Source organism: Pelodiscus sinensis, chromosome 15 (genome assembly GCF_052426305.1).
Source record: "Pelodiscus sinensis isolate ZL-2025 chromosome 15, ASM5242630v1, whole genome shotgun sequence".
Taxonomy (NCBI): Eukaryota; Metazoa; Chordata; order Testudines; family Trionychidae; genus Pelodiscus; species Pelodiscus sinensis.
Genome location: NC_143066.1, coordinates 6,222,208 through 6,241,894, shown reverse-complemented (window position 1 = coordinate 6,241,894; position 19,687 = coordinate 6,222,208). Strand labels below are relative to the sequence as shown.

Here is a 19,687-nt window from a genome sequence, read left to right as displayed (position 1 = left end):
CCTTATCAATAAACTAGGGAAATACAACCTAGGTGGGTGCATAACTGGCTGGATAACTGTTCTCAGAGAGTAGTTATTAATGGTTCACAGTCAGGCTGGAAGGGCATAACATGTGGGGTTCCACAGGGGTCTGTTTTAGGACCGGTTCTGTTCAATATCTTCATCAATGATTTAGATCAGTGGTTCTTAACCTGGGGTGCACGCACCCCATGGGGGTGCGAGATGCCCTTCTGGGAGTGCGAGACATGCCAGATATTTATGCTATATCTTAGGTTTAAAACTGACCTACTTCGACAGTTTTTAATAAGGGGTGTGAGAACATATTTTGAAAACCAAAGGAGTGCAGGCTGCAGTAAGGTTAAGAACCACTGATTTAGATGATGGCATAAAGCATACGCTTATAAAGTTTGCAGATGATACAAAGCTGGGAGGGGTTGCAAGTGCTTTGGAGGGTAGAGTCGTCATTCAAAATGATCCTGACAAACTGGAGAAATGGTCTGAGGTAAATAGGATGAAGTTCAATAAGGAGAAATGCCAAGTACTCCACATAGGAAGGAACAATCCATTTCGCATATACAGAATGGGAAGTGACTGTCTAGGAAAATACTGCAGAAAGGGATGTGGGGTCATAGTAGACCACAAACTAAATGAGTCAGCAGCAGTGTGACACTTGCAAAAAAAGCAAACATGATTCTGGGAATTAACAGCAGTGTTGTGAGAGACACGAGAAGGAATTCCTCTGCTCTACTCTGCGCTGATTAGGCCTCTATTGGAGTATTGTGTCCAGTTCTGGGCACCACATTTAAAGAAAGATGTGGAGAAATTGGAGACGGTCCAGAGAAGAGTAACAAAAATGATTAAAGTTCTAGAATACGTGAGCTATCAGGGAAGTCTGAAAGGATTGGGCTTGTTTAATTTGGAAAAGAGAAGACTTAGAGGGAACATAATAGCGTTTTTCAAGTATCTAAAAGGGTGTCACAAGGAGGAGAGAGAAAAATTGTTCTCCTTGGCCTCTGATGATGAGAGAAGAAGCAATGGGCTTAAACTACAGCATGAGAGATTTTGGTTGGGCATTAGGGGAAACTTCCTACCTGTCAGGAGTTCAGCACTGGAATAAATTGCCTGTGGAGCTTATGAAATCTCCCTCGGTGGAGGTATTTAAGAGCAGGTGAGATAAACATCTTTCAGGGATGATGTAGATGGTGCCTGGTCCTGCCATGAGGGCAGGAGATTGGACTTGATGACCTCTCAAGGTCCCTTCCAGTTCAAGTATCTGTGATTCTATCAGTAGGTAATCTTTGTCAGCCTAGATCAGTGGGTCTACATGACAGAAGCCAGACATGTATGTTAGAACACCCTGGCCTGTTAAGTGAAAAGATGGTAAGTTTTCTGCTACAAATTCCTGATGCTTCAGTATTCGCTTGTTAAATGTACCTTGTGTAACTGACTGAGTCCTGGCCTGACTGACTGATGATACATCCCCAGAGTGGTCTGTCTAGAGCATCTCTCCTCGTTAAGGAGCTGTGCACAGCGGCTGGGGAAGGAGGTCCCCGTAAGGCGAGCAGAACTCCAGTTCCATCAGGGGAATGCTGTTGGCATGGATTGTTCACCAGCCTGTCCAAATTCTACCCTGCTAGTGCTGCCTGATCCCTAGTAGGCCCATGGCTTTCCAGGCTGAGCCTTTCAGATTTGAAAGTTTTTGCTTCGATTCATTGCCCCTTTTGCTAACGGGTGGTGTGTTCTTTCTTCAGCGTACATACCGAATGCCAAAGGATATCCACGTCGAACCCCAGAAGTTTGCTGCAGAGCTGATCAATCGCCTAGAGGAAGTACAAAGGGAACGCGAAGCTGAGGAGAAATTAGAGGAGCGCCTTAAACGTGTCCGAGCGGTTAGTAGCAGGCTCAGCATTTCTGGAACCTGGAACGTAGACGTGGTTGGAATAGCTTGTACCATGGGAACTAGGGGTGTTAAATATCAGTTAATTGAATAGTCGATTAATCTCATGAACTCTTATCGGTTACTCAACTGTTCTGTAGTCCCCAGGAGTGAGGCCGGCAGCCAGTGTGCTCCGGCCCCACTCCCGAGGAGCGCCCAGGCAGGAGCTAGTCTGCGAGGGGAGCCAGTTTAAAAACCAGCTCCCCTATCTGGACTGGTTGCCTGTTGACCAGTATGGGGGAGCAGCAGCCCCTGTCCAAGAGTTTCTGAGCTCCCAGGTCAAGCCAGAACTTAGCTGGACTGACTGCCTACCTGGCTTCTAATACATTTTAAATGCAGAGCCACAGCAGGGATAGGTCCTGGATCCAGCACAAGCCAGGACTGAACCGGGCTGCTGGCCAGCCTCCTAAAAAATTGACTTGGGCGGGGAGAACTATAGCATTAACCTATAAGCTTTTGCTGGAGCCCCTCCAATGCGTCCACATCCTTTTTGTAGTGGGGGGCCCAGAACTGGACACAATACTCCAGATGTGGCCTCACCAGAGCCGAATAAAGGGGAATGATGACATCTCTGGATCTGCTGGCAATGCTCCTCTTAATGCAACCTAATATGCTATCAGCCTTCTTGGCTACAAGGACACACTGTTGACTCATATCCAGCTTCTCATCCACTGTAACCCCCAGGTCCTTTTCTGCAGAACTACTACTTAACTGGTTGGTCCCCAGCTTATAACTATGCTTGGGATTCTTCTGTCCCAAGTGCAGGACTCTACACGTGTCCTTGTTGAACCTCATCAGATTTCTTGTGGCCCAATCCTCCAGTTTGTCTAAGTCATTCTGGACCCTATCTCTGCCCTTAAGTGTATCTACCTCTCCCCCCAGCTTAGTGTCATCTGCAAACTTGCTGAGGGTGCAATCCATCCCCTCATCCGATCATTAATCAAGATATTGAACAAAACTGGTCCTAGAACCGAACCTTGGGGCACTCCGCTAGAAACAGTCCGCCATCCTGACATCGAGCCATTGATCACTACCCACTAGGCCTGACCTTCTAGCCATCTTTCTATCCATCTTACCGTCCATTTATCCAATCCACATTCCCTTAACTTGCTGGCAAAAAACCTCCAGGGTCTCTGCCAATCTACCCTGTCAGAGATCAGAGGTGTTAACATGATCCTGGAACGATTCAACATGAACCATGTCAGACAAGGTTCAGAGTATGGCATACAGAGCCTGCCACGGCAATCGCACCATTCCCCAGCGAGACGCGCCGATAGCTCTTGTGGGGGTTCTTCCCAGGGTAACACAAAGCAGAGCTGGGGACCTTGTTTGTGTCAGGGGTCACCCACCCACGGAAAAATCCATCGGGGGCCGCGCACGAGTCAGAAGCAAAAACACCAAACCAAACCCTCACCGACCTGGTCCCTGACTGTGAAGGGGAGAGACCTCCTCCATCCCCTCACACTGCAGAGACTGGCGGGGGGTGGGGGATTGTGTGTGTTCCAGCCCCGTGGCAGAGTGGGGGGCTGGAGCACCAGCGCGGGCTCCCCAATGCTGGGGAGGGGCCATGAGCCTCAGAGGCCGGATCCAGCAAGGCCTGAGGTTCCCCACCGCTGAGGTAAAGCACTGCTACTCTGACTAGAAAGGGAACTTTTGAGCATTGTTTTTGCTCAGTGGCATCCCTGGCAATGCAGATGCATCAGGGGAATGTGATAATTTGATGGGCAGGCAGGAGGAGAAACGGATTGCCGGTTCGACGGGCCGTCGGTGTGTTTCGACGGACGGGGCTGCGCAGACTTCCCCGGGCCGTAGTGTCATCGAGGGACAGGAGGCAGCTGTTGCATTCTAGGCCTGATGAAAGGGGCCTCTGACAATACTGTAACCCCCAAGCCCCCTCTAGTGGGCACGGCCGACCTGGCTTTCGTCGTTCTGGTTTGGAAAGTGCCATCTGCAGAGGCCGCGCTGTCTCCAAAATGGTATCAGCAATGCTTCCTTCCCAGCCGCACTGCAATTCCTGCTGCGAGCTGCCCCAGCCAGGGCTAGGCCACCTGCCCCCCAGACCTGCTTGCCTGCCCTGCCCAAAGATGCCTTCTCATTACAGCGTTCAGGAGATTGCTATCTGCACATCTCAGCCGTTTGTCTCTCATGGGGCAGAGGGGGGCAAATACCAGCCTGCAGGCTGGATCCGGTCTGCCGGAGTTACCCCCTGGGGGGCCCCCACACCGCTGCATTTACCTGCACCCCCGCAGGTCCGGGGGATCGCAGCGCCCGTTGGCTGTGATCCACTGTGGGAGCTGCGATCGCCCGTACCTGCGGAGGTGCAGGTAAATATAGCAGCCTACCAGGAGCTAACCCTGGTGAACCGCCACAGTTTGATTGCCCACACAGGCGCAGGCAGGCAGGCAGGCACACCCCTCAAGTTTTCTCCTCCCATTTCCCCCCAGGAAGAAGAAGGCGAGGACGCGGACGTCTCTTCCGGCCCTTCTGTCGTTAGCCACAAGCTGCCTTCCGCCCAGGTCTTTCATCACTTCGCCCCCCGTTACTCCGAGATGGGCTGTGCGGGGATGCCGCTGCGAGACGCGCATGAAGAAAACCCGGAGAGCATCCTCGACGAACACGTGCAGCGTGTCATGAAAACGCCCGGCTGCCAGTCCCCCGGGCCCGGCCGCCATTCCCCCAAGCCCCGCTCCCCGGAAAGCGGCCCCGCTGGAAAGGTGCCAGTGACAATACCTCCCGGGCATGGCAAGCATGCCACCAAATCAGGAATGAAACTGGACGCCGCTAACTTGTACCACCACAAACACGTCTACCACCACGTGCACCACCACGGCGGGCTGAAACCGAAAGAGCAGATCGAGGCGGAAGCCACCCAGCGAGTGCAGAACAGCTTTGCTTGGAATGTAGATTCCCATAACTATGCAACGAAATCCCGGAACTACACGGAAGGCATGGGCCTGGCGCCCAACCCCGCGGATGCCTTGGGCTACAGGTGAGTGCTACGCCCATTGCTTTGGCACCGGGTCATTGGGGATGACTGCCCCACGTACATACACGTGCGGAATGGGATAGGTCCCCCCAGGTGGCATTGGTGTGGAATTCGGGGGTGACTCTCGGCCAGTCTCCGAGCAGGGCAGCCCATGGGGTGGAGGACCCTGGAGCCTTGGGGGTTGGATTCAGGTGAGCCAGGGGCTGCATCCGGCCCCCGGGCCTGAGGTTCCCCACCCCTGGCCTAAACGTTGGCTTCTCCTCACATCCTTCAATTCACGGCTTTGCTTCAAGCCCTTATTAATGGGGAGGGGGTGAGTACGAGAGCAGTAAGAGCCCTGCATCGTTCAGGACCAGAGGGACTTGCTGGAACCCTCTTGCCCGGTCTCGTGAAAGTAACTAAGATTGGCTGGATTGACCGAGGCCTCCGTCCCAAGTTCAGCCTGAGGGGCGGGGCTGTCGTTTCTCAGTGACGGGGCGGTTTCTTGGGACCATCTGCCTGAGGACGGTCGCTGGAGGATCTCGGCTTCCTTCCTGTTCCTCTTCCCTTCCCCTCTTCCCACCTGCGGGGTCGACGGCAGAGAGGCGCGCTTGTCCTGTTCCGTTAGGCCAGGCTTCATTAGTTACATGACTCCTGTAGGCTTCACCCAGGTCTCTTTCTGGCCCGGCTAATGGGCGCTCAGGAAATCCCCCGTGCTAATAAATGCCACAGTGAGTAACTAATTGAGAGGGCTGCCTGGCTGCAGGAACCCTCGAATGAATGTTTGTCAGGTGGGGCCAGGCATGGCAGATCTGCTCAGCCGCAAGCCCCGGGCAGCACAAGTCCTGGTGGGGCTGGAGAGTCCCTCCTAGGCTGGGAGGCAGCAGGTGGAGGAGCAGAGGGGCTGGAGCTGCTCCGTTTTCCCCCAGGAGGAAGGGGAGGAGAGCAGCGGTGCTACCCCTAGACGAGCAGGGCAGGTGGGGTCAGAGAACAGAGAGGTCGGGGCAGGAGCACCCTGGGAGCAGAAGAGCCCACGAAGCAGACGTGGAAGGGACACAAGAATTGTTTCTTTGGGGGTTGGGGGGTGATGGGCTGGCGTGAGCTCGTTCTGCAGGACTCTGGGGGAGGGCTCCTTAAGGACTCCACGAGACAGGCTGATGGGAAGTCCCTGCGGGGGGCAGGAGTCGAAGACTCTAAAAGCCCTGGGTTGGGGACTGGGCACTGCAGCCCGGCAGAGGCTCTCGGGTTGCTGCATGTCCTCGCTCTGCGCTCGCTGTAACTGGAGGCGAGCCTGTTGGATTGCAGCGCGGCTTTGCGGTGTACCCGGGCTGTAAGCTGAGAGCCTTTGAGGGGGCAGGAAGCCGTTCCCTCTCTGCACCGTCATTTGCCGTGTTCAGAGCCATCGAGTGCTGGCCGTGGCGAGAGGAGAGCACTGGGTACGTGGGGGCTGGGGTATCAGGCCCCCAGTGAGTTCACGGTCTGATCGGGAGGCAGAGACGTGGGGCAAGGCCAGGGTCTGGAAAGGCAAGCCCTGTTCTAGGTGGGCCGTGTTACCACGCTGAGGCTGAGCTTGGCACTCAGCCCCATCTGTCGCCCCCTCGCCAGGATCTCGGAGATCTGCCGAGCATTGCGTCCCATCGCCGTGCCTGACGGGGAACCGCTGGGGCGAGGGGCTGGCATCCTTGGGACACCCAGGGGACACTGCCTCAGCCCTTCCTACTTCCCTGGCAATTATTAACCAGAAGGGGCCGGTAGTTCATCTAGCCTGATGCTCCAGGCCAGCCAGTTTCACCCAGTGAGTTACCGCTGCTTTGGGGGGACGGAAGCGCCTCAGTCCTTAGGAGACTCGCCTGTTGCCTTGCGCAGACAGAGGAGAGGCGAGACCGAGACACCATCATGGTCCCAGGCCCCTGCAGCGGCAGCTAGGTGGTTGGGTTGGATGCGCCTGGATGATCCAGGCCTCAGGCAGCTCTCCGCCCAAAGCGCAGCCTCGCCTCTGAGCTAACTGTACGCTGCTCGCAGTGGCTCTGGGCGAGGAGCTGACGCCTGGAGCCTTCTTCTTGCAGCGGGAAGGCGGGGCTGCTCTCCAAAAGAAACGTCAAGAAGACGGATTCAGGGAAGAGCGACGGGGCCAGCTACGATATGCCCGGCTCTCCTGAGGACGTGGAGAGGAACCAGAAAATCCTGCAGTGGATCATAGAAGGAGAGAAGGAGATCAGCCGGCATAAGAAAACAAGCCATGGGTAAGGGCAAGGCAGCCTGTGTGCCATTGGACAGCAGCATTCCTGGGGGCGGTGGGGAGACTGAGGTTTTGCTCTTGGGGAGCCCTGTGGCTTGCTCAGGCGCCCCACGTGGGGAGGGCCAGAGTCTGAATCGAGGTGCCACGAGCCACTGGCGGGTGCGCAGGGTTTGGTTTCACAGCCTTTTCATGAGCCCAGTTGGATCGAAGTGCCCCCCCCCCCAGCCTAGCTGTGCCTGGCTACAGGGATCCCTGGGGATCGCTCTTCAGGCGTGGCTGGAAGCAGGCCTCCTGGCAGCGCCAGCTGGTGGCCGTGTTCCGCTCCACACCCTGGAGCAATCAGCCCTTGGACGTGTGGGTGGAAAAGAGACTTTCCCAAAAGGCCCTTTCTAACTTGGCAGCTCTGCTCCCAGCCTGGCCTGGGTGCGGGAGGATGGGTTGACCTGGCAGCCCTAGCTTGACAGAGCCAGCAGTTCTGGGAGCTGGATTCCAGTCCGGCTGTGCATCACCAACACAGCCATTAACTAAGCTCTGACTGCCACTGTGGCCAGCTTGAGCTGCCCCCGGCAGTGCAGGGTGGAACGTCCGGGGCTTGTCCTGTACCTGCAAGCACTTCCAGCCCTCGGCTTCCCCTTGCTGGGATTCCTGGCCTGGAGAGGGGGCTGTGGGAATCCTGGTTGGGAACTGCGCAAGGAGGGGAGGAATGAGTGTGTCTTGGAGGAGCATCCCATGGGGGCTGCACTCCAGGTGCCCACTCGCCTGCCGACAGAGATTTTCATTAGCGTGTCCGTTCATCCCACACACCCGCTGCTGATATCCTCGCTCCCCGCCCCCGGGCGTCTCAGGCTGCACACGGGCCCCAGGCCCTCTCGCCCAGCTTGGCCTGAGATGGATCTGAGCATGTCTTCATGCATGTGTCCCGGCCACTTGCTGCCTTAGTAGGTTAGCTGGCTGGTTAGCTGGTTAGTTACTGACTGTTTGAGAGAGGGTTTTATTTCCTCCAGGGAAATCCTCCATGCAAGGGGCAAGCCCTGTTCTGCGGGGTTCAAACGGTGCCTCTCGTGTAGAGAGGCTACCCCGGTCGGTGACGGATGCTCTAAGTGCATTTGCTGCCTTGGAGAGTCTCACATCTTGCAGAAGTGTCACGTCTGTTTAGCCTTCCATTCCTGGGGCCGAAAGAACCGGGAACCACGCTCTGACCGTTAATGACAGCGTGCCCCCCTCACCCCACTCGTGCAGCCGTCCAGGAGAACACCCCTGGGCATTCATTCCTTTGCCCCGGGCCTCTGATTCTCAGAGTGGTGAACAAAATCATCCAGGACCAGGCCAGAGTTATCCTACTAGCCCTGACGTGGCTGAGGCATGCTTTGCCTACCGCTTCGCCTCGGCGCTCCGCAGCTCCCCTCCCAGGATGGTGGGCCCCGGCTGCATCCGTTCTGCGCGTTCCTTGCCTCGAGGAATGGCTCCTTGGTTTGCAGGGCGTCATTGGCTTGTTCTGCAGCGCTACAACAGAAGTGGTAGGGAAAGAGGGTTAGTCGCTGCTGTGAACTCCGGAGAGCTGTTCCCAAACCTACCTCGCTTCCGCTTGTTCTGGATTGCCTGCTGCGATGAAAGCCATCCGGACTGTCAGTTCTCTCGGGGTTCGAACACCACCATTGAGGTGTTCTTGCTGGTTGCCCGCCCACAACCATATGGTTCATGAAGGGTCTAGGAAACCTTTTCCTGCGGGCGAAAGTCTCCTCCCCAGTTTGGGACCTTAATATTGTTCTAAAAACTCATGAAACCTCCTTTTGAGCTGATGGCGACCTGCCCTTATTTGTCTATGCAGACTGCCTGTTTGGGGGTTATTACCTCAGCCCACCGAGGCAGCGAGATTGGGACCTTAGTGGCAAATCCTCTGTTCCCCGCGTCCTACAAGGGCTGGGTTTCCTTACGGCCACCTCCCAGGTTTCTTCCTACAGTGCCACCGTTTACCTACAAGTTTTCTTTCCAGCCCCACAGAATTCCAATCTGGAGACGGCTTTCCGTCCTGGAGCAATCAAGAGCACGTTAGCCCTCCGCCTAGATAAGACCAAAGCATTTTGTAAGTCTCCTAGGGTACGTCTAGACTACATGCCTCTGCTGACGGAGGCATGTAAAATAGGCTACCCGACATAGTCAATGAAGCAGGGATTTAAATAGCCCCGGCTTCATTAAAATAAAAATGGCTGCCGCACTGAGCCGGCTCAGCTGATGGTCAGCACGGCACGGCAGTCGAGACGCGGATCGGTCGACAAGGGAAGCCTTTGTTGACTGCTCCGTTATGCCTCGTGAAAGGGGGACCGTGTGGTAACGGTGGCTCTTTGAAATGTGCCCCCTCCGGGTGCTCCGTTACCCGCCAGCCCTCCTCTCTACTTTGGAGTTTCCTTCTGAGACTCCTCAGCGGAGGAGGAGGCGAGGGGGGTTTGCTCATTTGGGGAGGGGCACGAGGATTTCTGCAGCCGAACGGACACTGCTAATGAAAATCTCCCGGTGAGGGCAGGCGTAGGGACACCCTGGTGAGACACGTTCCCGCACAGAGTGAGTAACCGCTCTCTCCTGCTGCTTTTATTTACCCGTATCGGGCAGGGCGCACGACTTCATCCCAGACCCATGGTGTAGGGGGCCGGTTGCTCTCACAGTGACCTTGCAGAATTCCTCTAGACCCCGCGCTCCCTCTCGCTGGCTGACTGTGCCGAGGGGCGGGCGTTGGCCGTGCTTAGCCAGTGCAGCACTGAGATGTCAAGCCGTGGCCGTCCGTGTCAAGTGTGTGTGTGTGTGTGTGTGTGTGTGTGAAGTTCCTCAGGTGCCAAGAAGCAGCTGGCCCACGATATGCCCAGACCCCTGTCGATCGAGCGGCCCGTCGCCGTGCACCCTTGGGTCAGCGCCCAGCTCCGGAACATCGTCCAGCCCTCGCACCCCTTCATTCAAGACCCGACCATGCCGCCCAACCCCGCCCCCAACCCCCTCACGCAGCTGGAGGAGGCACGCAGGCGCCTGGAGGAGGAGGAGAAGAGGGGTAGCAAGCTGCCCCTCAAACAGAGGTGAGATGGTTTAGTCTGGCCTGGGGGGGGGGGGGGTTGTTCTGGAGCAGAACCTAAAGCAGGGCGGGCCGCCTGCGACCCCTTGGGGTTCTGTGTGGGGCCCACGAGGCATTGTGTTCACTGCCCACGATTCCGCTGGCTTCCATTGGTGCAGTTAGCCAAGCTGCCCTCTCCTGGGAGACCACCCACGCCGCCCACTCACTAGCCTCGGTTGCCCATCGCTGCCCTGGAGGCCAGGAGGGATAGACATGGTGACCCACGTCCTGGGTCCGTTCCTGAGAAGGAGCTGAGAGAGCACTCGCTATGGGAATCGCCCTCTCTCGCTGTCCAGCAGTGCTCACAGGGCTCCACGCTGGGAGGAGGTCTTCAGGGCTTCGTATAATTTTAATAGCCTTTATTTTCTGTGGGGCAGTAAAGCGACTTCCTGTATCTGACAGCTGTAAAATAGTCTCCTCTTTGCTGGTATCCTTAACAGTCAAAGTGGCTGATGGTTCTCGTGGCAGGCACAGCGAGGAGAGAGACAGAAACACTGGGTTCTAGTTCTGTTCTGCCACTGAATCACTGTGCAGCCCTGGTCAAGTCACTTCACCTCTCTGTGACTCCGTTTCCTCATTTATTAAACAGACGCTCCTGCAGTGTTCCAGAGACACGAAACTTCAGTGTCTGCCTACAAACACAGACTTAATTTTTCAAAGGCACCCTTTAATTGCCCGGCTTTAATTATTTTCTCATGCAACTGCCTGAATGGCTGGCAAGCGTGTAATTAAAAAGCACTGCCAAGTAGGTTAAGTCCCAGATATTCAGCCTGCCTTTAAACGGGTGTCATCAGATAGGGATCGTCTTCTTGGCTCCAGAGAGCCCCGGCCCTCCCAGAAAATAGACACACAGACACGTGGCCTGTCTATAGAGCTCCATGCTACCGCAGATTAAAAATAGTATTTCAAGTATAGAAAACTTTCTCTGTAGGACCTACTTGGCGGTGTGGGGTGTGTGCTGTTGTGTGGTGGAGTGTCTGTTAAGGATGTAAACATGGCGTTTAACCAGTTCGCGTTACATCCCTAGTATCTAGACGGCCTTTTGAAGAGGCCAGCTGGCAGAACGTTCACAGATGACACACGGGACAAGGTAGAACAGCAAGGGGCTGGTAGAACAGGCAGCGAAGTGGTCGAGTCCTGGCTTGATTTTTTTACAGGGGTCAAAGGTTACTCCCAGCCAGCCCCCCTGAGCTGCAGTTTCTGGAGGACACTGTATGTTGGGTCCATCCATTGCCCTTATGCACCGTTCTGCTCCCAAAAGCAGCAGCTCTGAGACTTTTGATCTTGTTCAAAACGAATAGGCAGCAGGTTTAAAACAAAGCAAAGGAAGTTTTTCTTCACTCAGCGCACAGTCGACCTGTGGAACTCCTTGCCAGAGGATGCGGTGAAGGCTAGGACGTAAACAGGGTTCAAAAAAGAGCTAGCTAGATTCATGGAGGTTAGGTCCATCAATGGCTATTAGCCAGGCTGGGTAGGAATGGTGTCCCTGGCCTGTTTGTCTGGAAATCGGTGATAGCGGAGGGATTATGTGAGGATTCCCTGTTGTGTTCCTTCCCTCTGGGGCATCTGGTATAGGCCACTGTCAGCGGACAGGATACTGGACTGGATGGACCATTGTGACCCAGTCACATGTTCCCCAGTCGACCGGGCCCCTCGCTAGCTGGACGTTCTGATCGCGGCTCCGGGGGCTTGGCAAAGAAGCCCCGTGTGCCGTGCTCTTTGCAGCGCCGAGACAGGCATATCGGAAGGAGCAGCTTCTCCATGCGGGCTACTGCCCTGAGGGGAGAGTGCCGGCTCGGTCGCACTGTCCCCCCTTTCTCCAAAGCGGCTGCCTTTTGGCTGGTGGTTCAGTCAAGCCGCCAGTCTGGTTTTTCGGGCCTGTGCTTAGGGCTTGTTTACAGCTAAACTCCATTCACGTGAGGCAGAGAGGTTGTGGGTGGCTGTGCCAAAGCGCGGCTGAGAAGAGGTGTGCGCCGTTCCCAGCAGGAGGGCGTTTTTCTCTTGGAAACCAGGTCCAGGTGAGGGGGAGACGCATGGCACAGGCAGGTCCCTAGCTGTGCAGGCGGGGAAGATCTCCTGGGGGGTGTAGAGCGCTCTTGTAGGAGGAGCGGGGCGGATACACCTGTAACGGTCCCCAGCGTTCCCTGGAAGCCCAGCAGAGAGTGAAACGGCGCCCAGCCGATCCGCAGCGTGCCCACTGCCGGCAGCACGTGTTTCTCCTGGCAGTGCACGTCCCCACGTGCCTGGGGGCACAACATCTTTTTTCCACACGTGGATGTTAAAAATGAGACACATCCCAGCAGCTCCCCCCCCCCCCCCCACTCGTGCCTGGTTGCTGAGATTGTCCGTGAGGTTCATTTGCCAGCTGTAGCACCCACTGGCTCGGCCGCAGGTCCTCTGGCTCTGGATGCCTCCCTCGTCCTGTGCCTGTCTGCCCCAGAGCCGGCAGCCCACCCTGCGCTGATCTACGGCAAAGGGGGGCAGGGTCTAGCCCCATAAGCAGTACCAGAGGAAAAGGACAGGCGCTCTAGCCATGGTGTTGGCATTTCTCCCTCCCTCCCTTCCAGCGAGGCCCTTGGAACAAGGGAAGCGCCAGAGCTGGGACCCAGCAGGGCACCACGAAACCATCAGGTTGGGCTGCTTCTCCAGGCGGGAGAGTGGAAATGTGCCTGAACACAGGACCCGTGGGCTCCGGAAGGGGTCGTGGCCCCCGGCACCGGGGCCCTTCCTCGGGCTGCCGTGGGAGAGCGGGGGCCGGCCAAGCTGCCGGCGTTTCTCGGCCTTCCGGTTCCTGACCGCGCCGAGCCTGTGGCTTCCCTCCGCAGCTGGCCCTTCCCTCCCCAGACACGCACCCCCCTCAGCCCCTGCCCTGGCAGGGCTCGGAGAAGTGCAGGGAGGGAACTGCCAGCCCTCTCGGCTTGTCTGCGCTCACAACTTGCCCGACTCTGGGAACAGTTTTTACTGGGGTTGCAGCTGGGTTGGCTCCAAGGACGATCCCGTGTTTGAACCTTCCCCTGGCGCCCGATGGGACGCGGCGTGAACAGGCTGCAAAGCTGCGCTAGCGCCACGGGGCTGCGGGAGGCCCTGCGCTCTGCTTCCCCGGCTCTTCTGAGCAGAACAGCGGAACAGCCATGCTGGGTCAGAGCATCCCGCCCCGGCTGACTCCTTTGCTGGCCGACTCCTTTGCTGGCCTGGAGGTTTCAGCCAGGGCTGTGAGCACCTGCCTTTCCCAGCAGGCAGCCTCTGCCCCCTGGTGGGCAAATCGGGAGCGGTGCTGATGTGGGGCTGGAGCGGAGGAGCACAAAACCTGTGTCCCCATTTTAAACCAGCCAGAGCCAAACCTCTCCCCAGCCCCCCCGCTCTCCTCAGAGAGTCTCTTCCCGCAAGGCCTGGGAGGGACAGGACCAGCTACAGGATGTCCTGAAGGAGGACCATGGTTTAAAACCAAATGCCACCCTCCCCCCCCAACAGAAGGGGTCTGAGTGGGGATGCCCCCCAGCAACGTTCCCTCTAATCTTTTCCATCCATGTGCGGATTTTCCCATTCATGTGTGGAATAAAAGTTTGGTCTGCGCCAAGGCATGTGTAGATGTGCACCACCATAGATGCAAAAACCTAGCTGTGGGTGCTCTGCTAATTAGCTGGCCAGCAATTGACTCTCTCCTGAGCGGCTGCACAAGCACCCAGCTTGCATGGAACGCTGACCCCAGGGCCTGCTTCCTGCTGCCCTCATGTGGGCATCGGGTCGTCCCTGCCGGCTGTCGTGGGCCAGGCTGCTGAGCTTCTGCTCCCCCAGGGCAGCCCAGGAAGCAGAGGGGGAGCTTGGGCTGTGCCTTGTGGCCCTGGCTGATGCTGGAAATGAAGAAATCAGGCCAGGCGGGACAGGCGTTCCCCTGCAGGCCGGCGGTCCCCTCCGCCCCTCTCCCCGCAGCCTTCCTCCGTTCCTTGCCACCCAGGACCGCTCAGTGGGGCAGGAGATTCCTACGGGGCCGTGGCTCCCACTTCACTGAGGAGCTGGGATCCAATTCCCTGACTCTGGGAGTCCAGGACCCACCAGTCCCGTGTCAGCCGGTGCCCACTCGGGCATATCGGCATTCACCATTACCCTGAGGGAGGCCAGGCTCCTGGAGCCTCTGCCACAAGGGCCACCCAGCCCGGCGCCCTGACTCAGCGGGGACGCTCTTGTCTCTCCTGGCAGGTTGAAGCCCCAGAAGAGACCAGGCAACGGCACGTCGCAGCCGTGTGAGAACATCGTGGTGGCCTACTACTTCTGTGGAGAGCCCATCCCCTACCGCACCTTGGTCAAGGGGCGCGTGGTGACGCTGGGGCAGTTTAAGGAGCTGCTCACCAAGAAAGGGAACTACAGGTAAGGCCCCTTCGGCTCAGCCTGCTCCTGCTCTGCTGTGCCCACACGGCCATCGCCTTTGCCTTCTGGGCTCCTCCCTTTGCCCTGAGGCGGAGCCATGCAAGGGAGGCGCTGGCCCTGAGTCGCCTGGGCATGCTGCAAAGGGGACAAGGCCCGCGTGGGGCAGAGGGTGTGTGCCCATCTCCATGGCCCTCGGGGCAGGGGCTGCAGGGGGCAGGAGGAGCTGGGGAATCTTCCCCACTTCGAAAGCCCTCGCGAGGGTGAGGAGGGAGGGGGCGCCGCCGGGCACAGAGCCGGGGGGTGAGAGAAACGAGCAGGCTCGTCCCGGAAAAACGCACGGCTGGTCCACGCCGCGGGCAGCAGTGCAGGCCATGCTGCGGGGAGCACTTTGCCTTCGCCGTGCAGCCCTAGCAACGGGGCACCCAAGCGAGTTGTGTCCTGGCAGAGACGGATTCGTGAGCCAGGTGCAGGGGCTGCCCCTGGGGCTCTGCCCTCCTGCTGGCACTAGCGGGGAGGATGCTCCGTGGCTAAGCAGGCCTCCGGGGGGGGTGTTTAAAAGCCGGGCAGAGAGCCCCCCAGGAGCTACTTTCAAGGTGGGCCTGCTAGGTCGGGGCAGGAGCTGCACCTTGGCCCTGAGCGTGCTCGCTGTGTGGTACCGAAGTGGCTGGGATCGGGTTCCAGGCCCCACTTGTGCCGTGCTGCAGTCCGGCCGGGGTGCCCCTGCTGCTGGACTCCGCAGGGCAGACAAGGCCGTGGGGCCCCGCGCGCGTTTTCCAGCACAGGCTCTGACGCGGACCAGGGTCACAGCCGCTGCCGAAAACCCTGCTTGTGCACTAAGGCTGCCAGGGCTGCCTGCCGTTTGCATGGAGGCCAGTTGCATTCTGGGACCGGTCGCCTCCCTGAGCCGGAGCTCCGGCCTCCATAGGGGAGCAGCGTGGGTCCGTCCTGTGGGACCGTCCGGGTTTGGGCTGCCAGCCCAGCTGGATAGCCCCTGATGGCAGGAGTGCCAGGCGTGTCCTCTCCTCCATCTGTTCTTGCTAGGACTGGCAACTCCGGCCTTGGGCAGCCGACCAGCACCTGCAGATACCGACAGGAGCCATGGGCTGGTCCTTGAGTCCAGGCCTCTGGCATCTCCTGTCATGCTGCTTTGAAAGGGGGGGGCAGGAGAGGGGGTTTAGTGCGACCCTGGCCGGGCTGGGTGCTGTGGATGTTGATTGACCCCTGGCTCCATAGACTCGGGTGAGCAGCCTGGTTTGGGGGTCTCACCCATTGGGCGGGACACTGCAGGGCCCCGGGCTGGCGCTAGCTGGACGAGCCATTCATGAGGCCCCCTCTGCTCCGCAGGTATTACTTCAAAAAAGTGAGCCACGAGTTTGACTGCGGCGTGGTGTTTGAGGAGGTGCGCGAGGACGAGGCCACCCTGCCCATCTTCGAGGAGAAAATCATCGGGAAGGTGGAGAAGATCGACTAAGGGGGCCTGGGCAGGCTTTGGAAAGCTAGACGGCCTGGAACGGCCCCCGAGTCGGAGCGCAGGGCGGCACGGATCCCTCGGCGCTGGGCAGATCCAGGCTGAGGGAGGCACCTCGTCCCCTCCAGGAGCGACGCCCTGCCAGTGGGAGGCCTTCCGCCGCGCAGACCTGCCGGTGGGGGCCCGGGCGAGCTCCCTCGCCAGGCAGAGCCTTCCGTGTGTTGTAGCATTGTACAGTCGCGTTAGAAATGTAAGATGACCTTGTTTACTAAAGCTGCATATTTTTGATATATTGTAATAAAAGGAAAATCTTTCCAATGTCACAGTGCTCTTATGTAAATGTGAGGCCGACAGGTACTTCGGAGCTCCCCCGCGTGTACAGCCATCCGCCTAGCTCGGCGTGGAGCCTCGCCTGCATCCCACCCTCCCCGCCTCCTGACAGAGCGTGTGTGTGTCTGTGTGTGTGTGGAGAGCTCCCTCGGGGACCTTCACCCAAGCTGCTATCTCAGATGCTGACATGGACGCCCGTGTGTTGGCTGGCTCGCAAAGGCCGCCCTGGTGTGGGCGCGAAAGCCTGGGCGTGACGGGGGTTGTTCATGCCGCTACAAGCCACGTTTCACCTCGCCAATATTTAAGCCCCGGATCTAGGCGTTTTTTCTCCGAGCATTCTTGTGAGCAAGCGAGCACTGGCGGAAAGGGCTTGCATTTAGGAGCCCTTGACAGCCGGCTCTCTGTTAGAGCGCCTAAGTCACTGGAGTCAGTGGCTGGTTCCTGCCTCGCAGCTGCACCCAATCCAGCCAGAAGGGGGCGCCCCAGCGCACCACGATGAGGGGCGGGATCGGCAGGTTCGGCTTTGGTAAGCGCTTCCTTTGTGAAGTGCCATCTCCTGCTCTTTCGCCACAGATCAAGCTGGTGGTGCCTGCTCCCAGCCATGAGCCTTTCCTGAGTGTGGGCATCACCGGAGGGCCCTCGCCTACGTAATTAGCGGTCAGAGCCCTCCGCTGAGACTGGAGTGTCCCGTCCCACCGGGGGATTTGGTCGTGCTGAGATCTCATGCGGGCGTGGGACTCCTAGCAAGAGCGAATGTCGTGCAGAGGGAAAACCACTTGGAAACGTGCAGCTTCCGTTGCCTGCTGCAGAGCCCTCGAGTCACCATGGGGCTCCCTCCGCAGGGCGATTCCTCCTTGGAGCACTGCTGCTAAGGCCCAAACCCTCTGGCAGGGCTCTCTGGAGTAGTGTTTCTGACACTGTGTTCCACGGCACGCCCATGTGCCACGAGGCAGTCGGAGGTGTGCCGCGGAGAACAAAAATTCAAAATGGCCGCCCTTAAAGGGGCAGGCACTCTTTTTTTCTCAACAAAGAATCCTTGGTGTTCCTCATTTAAAAAAAATATGATTTGGTGTTCCTCGGTCTTAAAACAAGAAACACTTCTCTAGAGAGACTAACGGAGGCAGTAATTCCCGGGGCCGGAGACAGCCTTTGGCTGTGTTTGTGGCCACATAACGAATCGAGCTGTTTCTGCCTCTTCCCCCCTCGATGGGCGTGTGTGGGACCATTTCTCCTCCGCGGAGGATGCCCTCTGTGCCCAGAATCTCCTGGGAGGCTGCACTTCCGAAGGAGAGCTGGCTGAGAAACGGCTGCAGGGGAGACAGGATCCTCAGGACAGGTTCCCAAAGGGCCTGTGTGTGCTCAGAAGCAAGAATGCTGGGAGCTCAGAATCCAAAGCAAATTGTTAAATCTGCTTCTTCCCGATCATGCAAGGTGATCCTGAGAAGCGGAGAATCCAGGGCGCAGCCCTGAGGTCTCTCTTCACCGACCCTCTGCAGACCAGCCCTACACACGCCGATCACTGGGCCTCTCTACCGGTCAATTTCTGCCACAGGGTAAAAGCGAGAGGGCTTTTGCCTCAGCACCACCTCTGGTGTTCAGTGGTATGTTGCCAGCTCCGCTGTGCTGCTCCCGCCGGGGGCAGCACCGTGAGACAGGCGTGGCGCTGACCGTCAGAGGTGATCCCGGGGGCTGCGCTTGTGCAGTTGTGTATCCGCCCAGCGAGGTTTGCCCTCGCTCTATTGTATATGTCACAGAGTGCCTTTGAACACGGTTCTGTAACTTGCCTATCACTATGTGAAGTCCAGCAAATGAGAAATTTGTTTTCATCCAGGGAACTGCATTACAAGCATTTTTCTTCTTTTTTTAAGTTGGGATCGTTTTCTGTGTCTGGTGAGATTGTGAATGTACCCAACAGCCACAGGTTTTCCATTTGCCCTTGTTTCTGAAGGGTGCCACTGTAAATATGTACATTGTCGAACTGCTGCGTCAGCCGCCAGCGGCGAGCCACCGACGGCGTCTCCTGAGCGTTTTCATGTGCCGACTTGTACAATGATCTTTTCAAAGGTACTTGGATAATAACGAAATAATAAAAAAAACCCAAACCCAACCTCGAAGTGGCTGCTGATTTCCTTCCTTCTCGGGAGCGCGGAGGACGGCAGGGCTCCGCAAAATCCGCCCGGCGGGTCGGGAGCTGAAGTAGGGAGCTGGGAGGGCAGCGGGGCTGTGGAGATTCAAGCAAGGTGGCAGCAATTGGGGAGGGTGGCCCTCAGGACCTTGCTGCAACCTGGGTGCAAGCTGTGGAATCCAGAAAAGCCCCGTTTACCAAGCCTTCCCCGGTGTGCAGCCATCTCTGCTGGAGTCTGGCTGCAGAGATCAGTCCTCCCGGGGGACTTGCTGCAGGTGCACAGAATGCCTTAGTTAAAACAGCAGAGAGAATTGGAAATTTGGCCAAGACCCCGGGGTCACAGGGCCTGCCACTTACACAGAGCGCCAGGGACTTGGGATTGGTGTAAGAAAAGGAGGGCGGTTCCTGCAAATCGACGGCAAAGCAAGCGCCAGCTGCACCAGCCGGGTTTCTCTTCCCTGGTCTCGCTGGGCTCCGTTCCCACCCTGTCCTGACCCACCGTCATCCCACCATGAGTGGGTCCCAGGAATCCAGCTGCGGTCACTCAGTTAGGGTGAACCGCAAAGAGGAGGGGCAGCCAGTCCCCAGACCGGTGGCTATTTAAATGTACTAAGCCAGCACAAAACAGCCTCCATGATACCTTCCCGGTTACCCAGGAACCAACCACAGAGCCCCTTAAAGAAGCCAGGCCTTAGGCCTCCGCCCAGACACCCATGGCAAATACGAAGAGGATCATTGAAAATCTCATCCATCACACAGAGATGTTTTACCAGTCCCAAAGGATGGGACACGTTCCTTCCCAGGTTAATGAATATTTCACATCTTCCAAACACCCACTGATCAATTATTAACTAAACTCATCTGTATTAGAGCGAGCGTGTGAGCGCTGGTTGCAAGAGAGCAGCACCCAGGCAGACAGGAGGCCCATCCTGAGATGCGGTTCAGCGCAGAGACGTTGAGCGGTGTCGTTGCAAAGAGTTCTCTCCGAATTAGTCCCGTCGCCATAGTCAGGGAGATCCCCATGGGACCGGAGAGCTCAATCCTACGACTCCCCAAGGATCAGTCCTAGGACCAATCCTGTTCAACTTATTCATAAATGATCTGGAGAAAGGGGTAAGCAGTGAGGTGGTAAAGTTTGCAGATGATACCAAACTGTTTAGGA

The 19,687-nt window shown here is 57.4% G+C and overlaps 1 protein-coding gene across 4 annotated transcripts in view; it reads left to right on the top strand.

The window, feature by feature from the left end:
- The window catches only part of AXIN1 (axin 1), a 103,170-nt gene extending 86,777 nt beyond the window's left edge, over window positions 1-16,393 (top strand). For all 4 annotated transcript variants that reach the window (XM_075899160.2, XM_075899162.2, XM_075899158.2 and 1 more), the window contains 6 exons: window positions 1,752-1,889; window positions 4,381-4,925; window positions 6,968-7,144; window positions 9,957-10,202; window positions 14,435-14,602; window positions 15,947-16,393. In XM_075899160.2, the coding sequence (XP_075755275.1) occupies window positions 1,752-1,889; window positions 4,381-4,925; window positions 6,968-7,144; window positions 9,957-10,202; window positions 14,435-14,602; window positions 15,947-16,073 (1,401 nt within the window). In that variant the 3' untranslated portion in view covers window positions 16,074-16,393. The remainder of the gene's footprint in view (window positions 1-1,751; window positions 1,890-4,380; window positions 4,926-6,967; window positions 7,145-9,956; window positions 10,203-14,434; window positions 14,603-15,946) is intronic.
- The last annotated feature ends 3,294 nt before the right edge of the window (window positions 16,394-19,687 follow it).